This window comes from Ursus maritimus, unplaced genomic scaffold (genome assembly GCF_017311325.1).
Source record: "Ursus maritimus isolate PB19 unplaced genomic scaffold, ASM1731132v1 scaffold_20, whole genome shotgun sequence".
NCBI classification, from domain to species: Eukaryota; Metazoa; Chordata; class Mammalia; order Carnivora; family Ursidae; genus Ursus; species Ursus maritimus.
In genome coordinates this window covers 20,876,248-20,892,775 of record NW_024424453.1, presented here as the reverse complement: position 1 = coordinate 20,892,775, position 16,528 = coordinate 20,876,248, and the positions used below count along the sequence as shown (strand labels likewise).

Below are 16,528 nucleotides of genomic sequence, written 5' to 3'. Positions count from 1 at the left end.
CTGGAATCGAGCCCCGCGTCCAGCTCCATGCTCAGTAGTGGGGAGTCTGCTTGTCTTTCTGCCCCTCCCCACTGCTCATGCTTGCATGCTCTCTCTCTCTCTCTCAAATAAATAAATAAAATCTTAAAAAAAAAATGATTCTCTCTCCCTCTGCCCTCTCTGTGTGCGCTCTCTAAAAAAATAAACAAACAAGATATCACTGCTAGCATGACACCAAAAAAGAAGTATAAGCTGTAATTTTAAATTTACAAAAACAAGCAAAATACTGGGCCGAATTGTAATCACAGCACTAAGTAATTAAACAAAACACTAACATTATGCTATAGTTGAGACTGCCTCTTCCTGTAAATATAATTACGTGCATATCAGTCAACTTACAACTCCAATTAAAAAATTCATTTTTTAAAGAAGATTTTATTTATTTATTTGAGAGAGAGACACAGAGACAGAGATAGTGAGAGTGAGCACAAGGAGGGAAGAGAGGGAGAAGCAGGCGCCCTGCTGAGGAACGCTGATGCAGGGCTCGATCCCAGGAGCCCAAGACCTTGACCTGAGCTGAAGGCAGATGCTTAATCGACTGGGCCACCCAGGTGCCCCATAATCAAAAAATTCTAAAATGAGGAGTGCCTGGCTGGCTCACTTGGAAGAACATGTGACTCTTGATCTTCGGGGTGTGAGTTGAGCCCCACAATGGGTGTACAGACTACTACAAAAGTAAATAAACTAAAGAAAAAATTCTAAAATGAAATGAGTTGAGAACCTGATCCATGAATGGATGATCATCATATGCCATTATGGTGAAATGATCAAAGAAAATAACAAAAGAATAGTTCTATTTAATATGCTCCTCTAGGCTCCAAATAAATCTTATTGACATGATACTATTTGCACTTATATTACTCTAGAATAAACTATAAATTACCTACCCTCCTTCCTACAAGAATGTTACAACAGCTTTCCTATAATGCTAATTTAAACAAGAGTAAAATATACACAAACATTCAATTACCTTCAGATAATGAAGGGCACGTTCTAATTCATCCTTGGAACAGGAACAGACCAAATGAGAAAAAATATATTTGAAGTTATTTATTAAAATCTCTCTACGATTGACATTTAATTGTTTTCCTAAAGTTCGAATGAGAGCAGAAGCTGCAGGGCTTGCTTTGGCGGCAAGGTCAGGTAGCAGAACTTGTAATGTCCTCTGAAAAAAAAACACTACAATTACTAAAAAGTACATTTGTCCAGGTAATAACATATTCACATTAAGTTATATGCAAAAATATTTTAAAATGCCAAACAAATCTGGAGTCCATATGTGACATACTTAAATTCAGATTTACCATTTATTCATTCAACAGATATTTACTGAGCCTCTACTATAATTCAGGCACTACAGGTATAGAAGCAAAATAACGGCCAAGGTCTCTGATAGCACAGAGTTCACATTGTAGCTAATGTATAAGCTAATACATTAAGTAAAGAAGATAATCTTTCATGAGTATGTGTTAAAATATACTCATGCTCGGGGCACCTGGGTGGCTCAGTCGTTAAGCGTCTGCCTTCGGCCCAGGGCGTGATCCCGGCGTTCTGGGATCCAGCCCCGCATCAGGCTCCTCTGCTAGGACCTGCTTCTTCCTCTCCCACTCCCCCTGCTTGTGTTCCCTCTCTCGCTGGCTGTCTCTCTCTCTGTCAAATGAATAAATAAAATCTTTAAAAAAAAAAAAAATACTCATGCTCTTAGGCAGACGTTCCAATTTGGATTTATTATTTGGGCTAACTTGGATTTAGACAAGCAAGAGTAACCATAAATAGAATATTTTAAGGGTTTTTTTTAATTAAAAAGTTGAAAAAAATTTAAAAGTTGATGCTTCAATATTAATAAAACCATTTTAACACACCATCCCAACATGGCAAAAAAATCTGTTTTGATTTTGGTCTATTTCCTTTAAGATCTTATTCATTAAATATATACAAAATTCCAAACATAAAGTGGTCGGCCTTTCATTTGTTCATTCAGTATGTATCTAAAAAACACCTACTACGTGTCAGTCACTATCCTCAGCACTGGAGATGCAATAGTAAGCAAGCCTCAGTCCCTGCCCTCAGAGATGCTTACACCTTACTTGTTTTATACCTTTCAATATAATATTGAAATGAAGCTATTTTAAGACTGATTTAACATTTTAAGATAGTTTAAAAAATATTAAAAATTATTATATTAATGGGTCATTCCATAATTACCTATAACCTAAATATTAGACATGTAGTTTCTTTTCAGGGTTTTGTTTAGTTTTGCTACTTGGAAAATGTTGCAATGAACACCTGCACTTTTTGGTTCCCAGAATGAAATTACTGAAGGAAAAGGTAAGAATATCTTTATGATCCTTAATGTATACTATCACATTTCCTTCCAGGATTTGACCAATTTACAAGCAGTTTAAGTTTCTTTAAAATATAATATTATAGGGAGAATTAGTTCTGACAGTGTGAATCACTATTATAATTTATTAAGGATAATGATAACTTTGCCCTTGGGAAAAGGTAAGAAGATGATCTACACCATCCATCTTTCAAACCTCAATCCTAATGACATTTCAAAGGCTTCCCAAACCACTCTATACTACAAACTCTGTAATCTGAATTCACAGAAGATCATATATACCAATAGTTTTGTACCATATTACTCTAACTCCTTAGGGATAAAAATGGTATTAGACTGTGCATTACCAATGGAACCAATCATAGCACTAAAGACATGAGGGTTCAGTCAACTGAATTAGACAGCATTAATCGATTAGTATTAACCTTTCAGGATAACTAACGATATAAAGCAGTAACTCAAATTAACATGAATTTAAATTTTATAACATATCAAAGTCAAAAGAAAACATGTAAATTTGAAAATTCACAATCTGTACTTGCCAGATTTTCCTTAAAATAAGACTAGAATGGAATAAATGCAAAATATTCAATTGAAAACCTCAATTAAGTCAACTACACCTTGCAACTTACAGTAAGGAAACGATTAAGATCAGGAAAGTCAAAAACATTGGCAATTTCAGACAAGGTATTTAAAGCCATTTCTCTCTGGTGAGCCACATCTTGTTTCCGCATCTCAGCATTCTGGCATGGAGTACTAGGAAGTGCTGTCATCTGACTGGAATGGAGGGATTCTACTAAAAACTAGAGCAAAACAATTTGGTAATTTTTACAAGGAAGGAAATTTAACAAATTCTCTCTAAGCTAACACAAAGGACATTATCAGTGCTTTAAACACATTACCTGAATTAGCTCATTCAATCTTTAACAACCTTAATGAGGTAGATTATGTCATAATCTCCCTTTTACAAAGCAGAAACCAGGTTTAGTTAAGAAATTTAAATTTACATCACTAACACGGCAAATCCAGTATTTTAACACATCCTAACTTTTCAACCATGAATTGAATTGATCTTTTTTAAAACAAAGTGCCTGGGGCGCCTGGGTGGCACAGTGGTTGAGCGTCTGCCTTTGGCTCAGGGTGTGATCCTGGCCTTGTGGGATCGAGCCCCACATCAGGCTCCTCCGCTATGAGCCTGCTTCTTCCTCTCCCATTCCCCCTGCTTGTGTTCCCTCTCTTGCTGGCTGTCTCTATCCCTGTTGAATAAATAAATAAAATCTTTAAAAAAATAAAAAATAAAACAAAGTGCCTTACCCATAGTATCAAGCGATAAAAAAGTTTATCCTAAAAGAAAGGCTAAAAAAGCATTTCTTAACAGATTCACAATAGAGCATAATAATTCAATATATCATAAGATGATTTTCCCCCTTCCATTTATAATATACATCTTCACACCAAGATCATAAAATATAAAACTGGTAAGATTTAGGTTCTCTTATTAAATAAACTGAATATATCATTTTAAAAAATATCCTTTAGGGACACCTGGGTGGCTCAGTCGGTTAAGTGTCTGCCTACAGCTCAGGTCATGCATGATTCTCAGGGTCCTGAGATCAAGCACCACATCAGGCTCCCTGTGTCCCTCTCCCGCTCATGTGTGCACGTGCTCTCTCTCTCTCAAATAAATAAATAAAATCTTAAAATATATGTGTGTGTGTATGTGTATATATATATATATATATATCTTTTAAAGCAGGACAAATAAAAAATATGTATGACTTTTTTTTTTTTAAACTCTTGCAAAGTACTGCTATTTCCTATAGTCAAGGCGAATCCTGACTCTCACCTGACAGATGGGTTTCTTATACTGGCTGAAAAAGTTTTGCAGTTTAACACTCTTAGCTGCAACCAAAGCTCTGATTTCTGTATATGCTGCTCCAGAGACAGATGCCGACTTCGATAATAAACAATGCAATAAATGCAAAAGTGCAAAAGGTACCAAATCTCCTTTTGCTGCCCTAAAATTAAAAAAAGTTATCATCAATGTCTTAAATATAAATGGAAATCCATAAAAAGTACGTGTTGATAACACATTTCCTTCTATATCATATCTGTCACACCACCATTTGTAACACAAAGCAAACAAAAAAGGAAGTATACAAATTCTGCCAAATATACCTTCCAATATCCCCTGTTGTAAGAATCAAGGTATCCTTCAACTCATTATTTCTTGAGATTTGAGCATGTGTATATGCTTCCTTCATTCTTAAGACAAAAAGCTAGAATAATAAAATTAACTAGTTAAAGAATTTTTTAGAGTCAGGTTAACGAAGATACAAATGTTTAAAAAATAAAAACTATCAACCTCTTTTATAAATCCATCTTCAGAGTCCAAGGATTCCAATATGTGCTTGATATTTCCACTAAAAGCCACTCTCACATCCTTGTCTGGATCTTCCATTAAATTTAATAAAGTTCCAAGAACTGTTTTCACATCTGTTTCATCTTCTCTAAAATCAAGGTGCTTACAAAGATGATATAGATTATCTATGAAAGCTAAAGGGTGAGAGCATATAATACCTAATTTAACACATCAAAGTTTTACAGTAAAAATACCAATAAACAATATACAAAGATTTCTAACATGCCTTAGAATGTCAATATTTAAATTAGTAGAGCACATAGAATTGTAGAAGATTAAATTGCATATTTACAAATTTAAATTTACTTTATACTTAATAAAAGTTATAAATACTTTTAATCTAAAATTCTAGATTTTTTTAAGTTATAAAATGACTAGTCACTTAGATTTTATAGATCATTATATTTTACCAAGAGAGACTTAAAAGCACATTTCACTAATCTGGAGTGCGTGGGTGGCTCAGTAAGTTAAGTGTCCGACTCTCAATTTTGGCTCAGGTCATGATCTCAGGGTTGTGAGAGCAAGCCCTGCATCGGGCTCTGTGCTGACTATGGAGCTTGACTGAGATCCTCTCCCTCCCTCTGGCCCTCCCCACCCTCTTTAAAAAAAAAAAAAAAAAAAAAAAGCACGTTTCACTAATCCAAAGAACTGTGAACTAAGGGCAATGTTAGCCGTACTATTAATCTCACATTACAAGATTTAGGGAGTCCTAGAAACTACCTATTGGTGATGTATTATTTTGAAAACTTGAGAACAAGTTGAGATTTATTACCCAAACAAATGGATCTTACAAGTACTTGTGTAAATCTCATGCTCTCAACATACTCATATATCATTACCATTGGAAAAGTGGCTAAGAAGATAGAGCCTATATACAGTCTTCAGTTGGGCAAAGTATCTAATTATTTGAAGTTCTGAAGGTCCAAGGTAGTGGCAGGGACACATTAAGAAGGTCCCTGCTACCACTAAAGAAGATATAAAATATTGAACCTCATGATACTGAACCAAACACCAGGTATCCCCAAATAGGCTGTCATCAAATGAGCATTTAAAAATCCAAAAATTACTTCCCTTCTTAGTTCTGTGACACAGTCTAATTCCAGATATCCCATTTACAAGTAATCATTATATGACTACTGAATCAAACAGGTCTAATTTTTTAAGGCTTCGAGCTAATTCTATCACTGATTTAAAAGAGAGGTTAAAAAGGTTTTAAACTAGGGCGCCTGGGTGGCTCAGTTGGTTAAATGCCTTTGGCTCAGGTCATGACCCTAGGGTCTTGGGATCGAGACCCATGTCTGGCTCCCTGCTCAGGAGGGAATCTCCTCCTCCCTTTCCCTTTTGCCCCTCCCCCCACTCATGTGCGTGCTCTCTCTCTCTCTCTCTCTCATCTTAAAAAAAAAGGTTTTAAAGTATTAGATAAATCATAACAAATCACTCACCAAGTTTCACTGGACTAGGTGATTTTTTTTTCAGTAGGAAAAGGAAAGGTTTGCAAAGAGAAGCTTTTAGTTGAGAAGATGAACATTCATGTTGAGAAGTGACTTTAAGGCTTTTACAGAAGAGGTCAATATGTCCATGCTCAGAGAAAGGTTCTGTTAAAGAACTTGTCAAATAAAACATGCCATGAAGCGTACAGACAAGCTGACCAAGAATAGAGGCAAATTCTTTCTTGACAGTGTCAGAATCATCTTTGACTTTATCTCTGGGGAGAAAAAAGAAAAGGTACTAACTAAACCTCGCTTTATTTTGTCGTCTAAATAGTCTTGCTTAATTTGGGGCAAAAATAATGGTAAGACAAAGCCTAGAAGGAAGAAAATTTAAATTCTAAAACTAAAATCAACATTTGCTCTATATACCCAGCAATATACATAATTTTCATATAGTATGACTTTTCCAATCAAGTTATATATTCAAATTAAAATATTAATACATACATAAGAATCTTGGGAACTCTGTTACATGAATTCTGCTGCTGCAATAAGATAAAAAATCCATTAACACAACTAGCTCGGATTACTTCATGGGAGCTCTGTAGGGCCCAGCTATAAATTGCTGTTCTCCATTCAAGGAATATTCTTCTTGGAAACAAAGTTAGAAGAAACACACACCGTGACTGTGCCTGTGGTGCTGAAAAAATTAAGTCTATTAAACAAGATTTCTAAGCGTTAATTTTACTTATAAATTTATGTATACAAATACATATTCATTTTATGTATGTATTCATTCTTTGTTGTAAAGTAACATTTAAAATACATGTAATATTAAATTAAAAGCTTTTTCAAAAATAAAGCATGTGCACTGAAAAAGGTCTATGTACAATCTTACTAGATAACCAGAGAAATGCAACTCATACCCATCAGATAGCAAAAAATAATTTCTTTTAGTTACCTCAATGCTTTTTTTTTTTTGACAGCAAACATTCTGAAGTCTGACAAAGTGAAGATGTGAGACAATAGGAACTCTCATATTCTGCTAAGAGGAATGTAAACTGGAATGGCATCTTTATAGAACAATATGGCAGAACAGAGCTGGGAATGTGCCAATCCTACAATCTGTTCAATTTGTTACTTTTTACAAGTCTAACCTCCTTTTTGAATTGTTAAAAACGTACTTCTTCTTTTAATTATTGAAAAAAACAGCAACGTGTTAGAAGTCCCACACAGAGATGAGTTAAAACACACACAAAGAATTTTGTGACCACTTACAGTAGCTATCTGAAATCCTCTGGCTTAATGCTAAAAGATTAGTGGCAAATGTGGTCAACTTTAAAGAGCCATCATCAGAATGGGAATGAATCCATGGAAGTGAGAGCATTCCACATAAATCTTCCAGAATATGATCTTCAAAAGAAGTTTTCACTACAGAAACACACAACAGGTGATTAATTATATTTTTTTCCTTAATCATATTTACCTGTATCTTTTTTTTCAATAAAAATAAATGTTCTAAAGATCAGGTGGAATTACAGCATTCAATAAACAAAGGTTCTTAATACAGAGATGATGTTCTGAGGTCTGTGAACCCAAAGAAATGAAATGTGACTTTATAAAAATATGCATCCATGCATTTTTTAGAAGGATCACAGCATTTTTCAGAAATTCTCAAAAAAATTTAATAATTTTATAATAAATCATTTCTATTGGCTGAAAAAGAATAATAAATCAAAATATTACACAAATTTGGAACTTAGAAATTACTGAATTACTGAAATAGAACTGAAATAGAATGAGAACTAAAATCAAGAAAAAACTGCTGGGTATTCCAAATATTTGTGCATTTAGGCTGTAGGCAAGAGAGAGCCTATTTCTATACTGATGATCTTTAAAAGTTATTTTGTTCTACTGTTTATTTATACTCACCGTGAATATAAATCAGAGCATCATATATTTTCACCACTTTATCAATAATTGCCTCCAGGTCGGGCTTCTGAACAGATTCTAACAAACTCCTACAGCTCTTAAGCACTTTTGTGTAAAAATCCAAAGACATCCAAGTTACCTCTACTGAAGGTTTCTTCTTATATTTCTGTTGACTGTCCTTGAAATTATGGCTGCAGTTGAAACATTTTTAAGACACAGAATTACAATGAATTTTGTTATAGTCCAACCTAATATTGACGTAAGCCAAAAGAAATTGTGAGTATAAAACTAACATAAGTTTAAAGCAATTCAAAGTAAATATACAAATTAATTAATATGCCATTACTATTTTAAGTTTAAACTCTATGTCAGTCTAAGTCACTCTTAGGATTTGATAATTAAAATTAATCTAGGATATTAAATGTGGTATCACCAGGCTTAAAAATGACACAAGATATCCCTGCATAATTATTAACTGCCTTAAAAAACCCTTTCTTAGAAACAGGAAGAGTAGATTGCAGCCTAATCAGCTATTTCTTCAAGTTGTCTCAAATTCCAAATATAATGCCGTCTGAATTAATATAGTTTTTCTTTAAAATCCTCTTCATAACTTTTTATTGGCTAGTTAAGAGTCAGAAAATAACAACAAATGATCATGTAAAAAACTAACAAAGAGTTTTGGTCTGTAACTTGACAGTAAAAATAAGATTAAATCTTCAGAGAAGATTCACACTTGTTTTTTCTGATAGAATAATTAACTATATTAAAAATACCAAACTGAAAAGATACTTCTAACAAGTCCTAAATCCCTACTCCTATTATCAAAGGGAAATGTTCTTTTGACTAAATGTTTGACTAAAACAACATTGGCTTTTGAGTTATCTAAAAATGTGCTCTGCTACTTTCTAATCACGTATGCCCAGGAAAGTTCGTTTAGGCTTCAGACAAAAACAGTCTTGTTAGAGGAAGTAATGAAGAGGATGACCACCAGTTGACCCTCAAGCTGGACCCAGGCCATCAGAGGCTCCTCACCCCTTCCCTTGTCCTTGGAATGTACACTCTGTCTACTGGTCCCACAGTGGGAGCTGTTTCAAGGACACAGCCCTGAGAGTAATGTGTTGTTGAGACCATCTGGACTGAATACATGACTTAACCCCATTAAGTCCTCCATATAAACTTCTAAGATTCTGGAAAGTGAGTCGAGGGATCGATTTGTCTTTCACAGCTGCCTGAGACAAGTCTTGTAAGTTCCCTTATAAAACCTACCACCTACCAATCTGGAATGGTCTCTTTCTTCAGTCTCTCCTTGCCCTGTGCATATAGGACCAATTTATGAACCAATAAACCTCAACTTCTCTAAGCCTCAATCTCTAATTTGTAAAGTAGGTATAACAGCATTTAACTTACAGAACTGTTACGAAGATTAAATAATATATGTATAGTACTTAATACAGTGCCTAGCATTGAGCAGGCGCTCAATAGAAAACAAATTTCTTTTCCATTTCACTGAAAAGTGTGCTCTAAGGTCACACAAATTGAACAAATAATGAAGTCTCCTAAAGCAATAAATCCAAATTTATTACAGACAACCCACCCCAAAAATACAAGTTGTTTTACCAGTCCATGTTTTGATGAGAACAATGAACAGTACACAGAGCAGTCAGCTGTAGGACAATAGTGATTCCTTCCAAAGTTGCAATAACAGGATTCTTTAGACTACCATATTCAAGGAAAATCTGAAGGGACTCAGCTTTCTGTTTCAGGGCACTCCATAATATGCTCTTCTTGTTCATATCCACATGTTTAATTCTGTAATTCATTATAACCATAATATAAAGGTATTTATATTTAATATAAATTTGGTTAATATAAAATTGGTTCAACTAAAACAACTTTCAGGGCTAACTGAAATATGGGAAATTTTTGATCACATTATTTGTTAACATGTTTAAGTTTATTTGTTAACATATTTTAAATTGCTGATGAATATATAACTTCAGAGATTTTCTAGATATTAAGAAGTTAATTTGACAGGCAAGTAAAAACTTAAAAAATCTTTTAAGTAACCATATGTAGTCATGTTATCTTTCACATCAGAATGGACTATAAGTATTAAAATATTTTAAGCATTCCTTTGACTACCTTTAAAAAGAACAACTGCTGTTCATTTAAGCCAAAGCACTTAACTAAAAGTGATTTTAAAAGGTGAATAAAGTTTTATTAAATGACTAAATACAAACTGAATGAAGGTCATACTCCTCAGTCTGTTTTGGTGGTCTTTTGGAAGAGTTTAGAGATGAGCTGAGTCGACGCCTTTTGGCTGATATCCCATCACTATTACTGCTGAGGTTTTCCTGTTGAATTTGGCATTGAACCTCTTCAATGATTTCCATACTTTCCATTTTTAAGGCTGCATAAAGTGGGCCCAACAAATACTGAGAAAGTAAAAATAATTTCAAAAACTATGCCTTAGGAAATATGTTATTCAAAGACTGTAAAAATTCATTAGGTTATAAGTTTTCTGTTAGGGTAAACTATTTTCAGAGTCTCATGAGGTAAAAGACCTAAATTAATCTATATAATTTCACAATCTATAAATAGACACATATATGATTCTGTATCTAGAACTATGGTTCTATAGTCGTAAAAGTCTTAAGACAAATTCTCTCTCTAATCTGTTTTTCTCTCGGTCAAAATGCTACAAAGTGGGGCACCTGGGTGGCTCAGTTGGGTAAGCATCTGCCATCGGCTCAGGTCATGATCGAACAGTCCTGGGATCGAGCCCTGCATTGGGCGCCCTCTGCCCCTCCCCCTGCTTATAGTTGGTCTCTCTGTCTCAAATAAATAAATAAAATCTTTATTTAAAAAATGCTACAAAGAAAAATTCTATAAGGGAATTACTAACCTCTTCCATACTACAAATCCAGCAAGACTTACAGGTAAAATACTTACTCAAATTACTGTATATTTTATTGTACTGCCTGTCTCTCACAGTCTGAATAAGAAAAAAGGCATAATTTGGCAAGACTAGTACTAGATACCCATAGGTTTTCTAAATGTGATTGAATATAACCTGTCAAAGATAAAATCTAGGTGAGTGCTTGAAGTTTTTTCAATTAAGTTGATAACTCGTCCCCTTTTATTAATAACGCACTAAACATGCTTACACTTCACAAATTCTACTTTATAACATTCTACTCCATTGGCAGTCCATTACCAACTTAGTGAAATCCTTCTCAAATCAAAGTAAAAGTCCATAATAAGGAACCAAAGTGGATTGTGAAAAAAATCATTTTGTTCTGAATATACGTTTAAATTAGTCTATTTTCTCATGATTACATCTTACATATATGCATGCACTTACATTATAAACAAAATACATACTTATCAAGCAACCTTAAAAATGACTTACCTCTGCATCTACCTGAAATCCAAGCACATCCACAAGAACTCTACAAATGTTTCTCACATAAACCTTCCTGACTTGTAGAGCAGATTCATACCCAGCTGGCACATATTTAAGGAAATACTGCAGTAAGTGGCACAAAGCTGCTTTTAGCAAATCAGACTTAAGCCGCATAAGCACACCATCTTCAAACATGACACAGAGTTTTTCCAGCAGCATATTTAAATAGACAGGTTCAATATTTCTATAAGCTTCTGCTTCAAAGGGGAACAGTGTTCTTATCAGCTTTGATAATGGTTCTTCATAGAGTTTCAACTGGTCAGCATCCATATCTACAAGATGTTTTAATAATCCTAAAAATGAGCTGAAGAAAGTGCTGGCTGGTTGTGCTGGTAATCCTCCAAGCTCAAAGAGTTCGGTTAAAAGGCTAATTGCTAAGGATTTAATTTTTGGACTACCATACTCTAGCAGAACACAACCTATCTGCCAAAGAAAGAGTTCTTGCCTTCTAAAAAACACAATTGCAACAATACGAATAAGAACTGTTAATAAAGTGACTTCAATAAATTCTAAATTTTGCATGTTCACGAATTGCAAAGGAGCTGGTTGTAAATATCCCACATGTTCATCTAATTGACTTAAAAATCGGCTAACTACCACTGGCCATTCCACAAAGTGTCCCACTGCATTTTTTCTGTGGAGGTAAATCACATCTTCAAAAAGATGTAGTAATTCCTTTGTCAGTACTCCGAAAATTGCAGGGCTCTTGCTTTTAAAAAGAAATAACAATGAGCAGATAACTTCACAGATTTTCTTGTGTAACATATGACAGGATGGAGTTGCTGCAATCCGCAGAAGTCTTGTTATGATCCAATTACTGAATTCTTTGAAATAAACAAAAAAGATACTAAATAAGTACATCAGAAATGCTAATTACTTTGCTAAATCCTTGATGATGCATTTTTATTTTTTTAAGATTTTATTTATTTATTTGTCAGAGAGAGAGAGAGAGCACAAGCAGGAGGAGGGTCAGAGGGAGAAGCAGGCTCCCGCTGAGCAAGGAGCCTGATGCGGTACTCGATCACAGGACCCTGGGATCATGACCTGAGCTGAATGCAGATGCTTAACTGACTGAGCCACCCAGGCGTCCTGATTCATTTTTAAAGTATAACACTAACAAAACAGTCTAGAACATTCCCTACACAATGGAAATATGATAATTTAGTACCAATTTTGGAGTTGGACAAAGTCCTAGCTTTCCACTTACGAGTTGTGTGAACTTTTCATTTCTCTGAACCTTGGTAACTTTATCTATAAGAAGGGAATAATGAGGCTTACCATGAGGATCAAGTATGATGATATATGTGAAATTCTCAGCATAGTGCTTTAAGTTCAGCAAATGGTTACTATTATCATTCCTTCAACAAATAGTTATTGAATGCCAACTCTGTCCCAAGTGCACAAAAACAGTCCTCATGAATCTTGTAATATAGTTTCTCAAACTTAAGAGATACATTTTATATCATGACCCAGTCTACATATGCATATTTATTTTATTTAAATATGAAACAAAAGTTTCATGAGAATGTATTTATTACATGCAACGTATTATGATATTTTCTAGTCTATTATATTTTATTTTCATAACCTACTAACAGGTTGTGATCTGTTGTTTAAAAAAGTGTGTCAAAGGGGCGCCTGGGTTGTTCAGTCAGTTAGGCGTCTGCCCTTGGCTCAGGTCATGATCCCAGGGTCCTGGATCAAGCCCCGGATGGGGCTCCCTGCTCAGTGAGGAGTCTGCTTCTCCCTCTCCCTTCGACCCTCTCCCCTGCTAGTGCTCTCTCTCTCTCTCTCAAATGAATAAAAAATTTTAAAATAAAATAAAATAAAAAAGTGTGGCAAAGAATACAAATAGGTATTTATAATCCAGCTTAGCAACCACTGTGATAGAAGAAAAGCAGAGCACTGTACTAATGGAGCATAAAGAAGGAGCAACTAAGCCAGTGCTAGGGCAGGCACTCAGGAGTTCTGGTCAAAAAAACTTTTTGGAGGACATGCTATTAAAGTTGAATACAGAAATTCAAGTAAAAAAATTTTAAATACTCTATTGTACAGAAACAAAAAAGATATTTGCTTTACATCTCTTTACAAGGAGGCCAATAAAGGGACAAAAGTAGTAGGAACAGTAAGGTAAAGCCTAGAAAAAAGCTTCAACATCTAGGAGTCAGCAAAATTGTTTTTAAAGGGCTAGATAGGAAATATTTTAGGTGTGAGGGCCATATGGCCTCCATGTCAACTACTCAGTGATGCCTTTCTAGTAGTTACAGATAATAAGGAAATACAATAGGTAAAAGCATTGATTTTCCAATAAAACTTTGTTTACAAAAACAGGCAGCTAGCTTGTGGGCCACAGATTGCTAATGCCTGATCTAGAAGAGATTATCAAAAACAGAAGAAAGAAAACTGCTCAAATGTTCAATGGCAAATAAACAAATTTGACTATTTCTGTTCCATCCTGGGTACCTACTTCATAACAAAAGAAAATAAAGATGCATAAAACAAAACTAACCACTACCATTTTGCTCCCTTAAATTTAGAGCAAAATTTACCAAAATATGTATAAAAATCTATGTTATATTTGAGAAGAGCAGAAGAGGGTAGATTTCATAAAACCAATTGCAAATGAATGCACAAATAGCAGGACTTACCAATACAACTGCCTTTGGCCTCATTTTGCCCTTGGCTTCCATTCACATTTACAAACATAAGTGGGGAGGACTTCATTATATGTTGGATGAAATCAAGCAACATCACAGAGGTTGGCTGAGAGTCAGTTTTCTTTACAAGTTCTAGAGCAACTAAAATAATAAAAGATTCATTTTTAAGAGTCATGACAAATTAGATGGCAGTCCTTTTGTTAAAAAACTAGACTTTGGTGACCAGAATTTATTCATGATAAATTGATGGGACTAAACCCTACAATCCTTTCTAATTTTATATGTTTAATAATCATGTACATTCATCTATTATACACCCATTCACCAAATACAGATTAAGGGCCTACAATATGTCTGGCACTGTACTAAAATCTGAATGGGGAAAAAAACTTCACCTGATTAGGTGAGGGAATCAGACAAACTAATAATTTTAATACAGTATGTTAATTGCACTAATCCACAATAGAGGAAACAAGTGTCTGTGAAGATGCTGTGCATGAATTTATTCCTAGATGATGAGAATTTGGTCAGAAAGGCGAAGGGCAAGTGGTCTAAACAAGAAAAGTACCATAACAAAACATATCTTGCAAGTATTCGGTAGTCCTTTGTTATTTTTCAGCAACTTGTAATTTTATAGATTGGAAAAAGAAAGGCTAAATGATTATTGTAAATAATATCTGTGCCAAATTTGGAAGTAAGTTTATATACTGTGAGCCAAATGCTACTCTGTATTACCCCTTCCATGTAATTTTAACAGATATGACAAATGTGACACCATTTGCCAAGTTGGTAATATTTGTCTTTTAGATTGCCACAAATAAGGACACAGTTGCTTCAACGACTCACAAGATCTTATTACTTTCCACAAAGTCACCAACTCTTATAAATGGCATTTGTTTCTCAACCACTAGTTTTAAGATGTAGCTAAAACAGGTTCCACATCATTAGAAATGGCCAACTACTTTTTATCTATTATAATATCTTATATCAAAGAAGAACACCATAGCAAGCAACAGAAAATCTATGTAACAAGCAGGAAAACAGAATTACTTTAAATGCCTAAATCACATTATGTAATAAGTTAATATTGTAAATAAGTTGCTTGAAAATAGTAACCATCATAAATACTAACTCTACATTTAAAACTACATGAAGAAAAATGCTAGCATAATGTTGTACATATGGAAAAGAAAACAATTTAACTCATAAAATTTATATAAGAAATAACTGTTTCTTACCAACATTTACATCTGTAAGTATTCGGTCAATAAACTGACATAAAATTTGTCTTGGCTTCTGTACAACTGTATTATATTCCTCTGGACTGGCACTAAAATACAAATAAAAAGTTTTTTAGCCTTAAAGAGACATTTCTAAAAAATTATCTATATTTGAATTTATCAAATGTGTTTAGTTTTAACGTTGACATTCATTGTATCCTTCCATTTAAAAGTGAAAGAAAAACCTAAATACATTTTACTGATTTAGAAGGGAAAAAACATGCTAAATGACACCAGAAGCATCCAATATGCAAAATCTAGACCTGCCCTGCCCAATATAGCAGCCATTATTTATGTAGCTATTGAGCACCTGAAACATGGTTTGTCCAAATTGAGACGTCCTTTAAGTACAAAATATACATTGAATTTTGAATATCTGGTACCAGAAAACGTATATCTCATTAATAACTTTATACTAATTACAAATAGAAATGATAGTATCTAGATATACTGAGTTACATAAAATATATTATTAAAAATTAATTTTACCTATTTTCTTTTTACTTTTTGTCATATGGCTACTAGGACATTCTTAATTATACATGTGCCTTGCATTTTATTCATATTGAGCAGTACTGATCTACAGAACATAGTTTCTTCAACAAATGAATTCCAAGGGGAAAAATAAAGAGGAGAAACCTATAACAGAGACTTACGAGCCATATCGATCAATTACAATCTATGATCCTACTATGGATTCTGATTTTATAAATACTAAAAAAAAAAACCAAAAAACAAAAATAAAACTATTAGCAAACTGTATAGGACAACTGGGAAAATTTAAACACAGGCTAGATATTTGATGTTATTAAGAAATCATTCTTAGGTGTGATAATGGCATTATGGTATGTTTAAAAAGTCTTTATCCTGAGGGGGGAGGAGTTAAGATGGCGGAGCAGTAGGAGACACCGTTTTCAGCCGGTCCTCCGAGTCGAGCTGGATCGGTACCAGACCAGCC

At 34.1% G+C, this 16,528-nt stretch overlaps 1 protein-coding gene across 1 annotated transcript in view; it reads right to left on the bottom strand.

The window, feature by feature from the left end:
* The window catches only part of ATR (ATR serine/threonine kinase), a 102,328-nt gene that overhangs the window by 72,780 nt on the left and 13,020 nt on the right, over nucleotides 1-16,528 (bottom strand). Inside the window, exons 2-15 of the mRNA XM_008707724.2 lie at nucleotides 15,529-15,620; nucleotides 14,282-14,431; nucleotides 11,580-12,457; nucleotides 10,424-10,602; nucleotides 9,785-9,976; nucleotides 8,168-8,358; nucleotides 7,514-7,666; nucleotides 6,743-6,935; nucleotides 6,248-6,510; nucleotides 4,749-4,939; nucleotides 4,562-4,662; nucleotides 4,230-4,401; nucleotides 3,016-3,186; nucleotides 1,010-1,204 (exon numbers count right to left, since the gene is read on the bottom strand). Coding sequence (XP_008705946.2) covers nucleotides 1,010-1,204; nucleotides 3,016-3,186; nucleotides 4,230-4,401; nucleotides 4,562-4,662; nucleotides 4,749-4,939; nucleotides 6,248-6,510; nucleotides 6,743-6,935; nucleotides 7,514-7,666; nucleotides 8,168-8,358; nucleotides 9,785-9,976; nucleotides 10,424-10,602; nucleotides 11,580-12,457; nucleotides 14,282-14,431; nucleotides 15,529-15,620 — 3,121 coding nt within the window. The remainder of the gene's footprint in view (nucleotides 1-1,009; nucleotides 1,205-3,015; nucleotides 3,187-4,229; nucleotides 4,402-4,561; nucleotides 4,663-4,748; nucleotides 4,940-6,247; nucleotides 6,511-6,742; nucleotides 6,936-7,513; nucleotides 7,667-8,167; nucleotides 8,359-9,784; nucleotides 9,977-10,423; nucleotides 10,603-11,579; nucleotides 12,458-14,281; nucleotides 14,432-15,528; nucleotides 15,621-16,528) is intronic.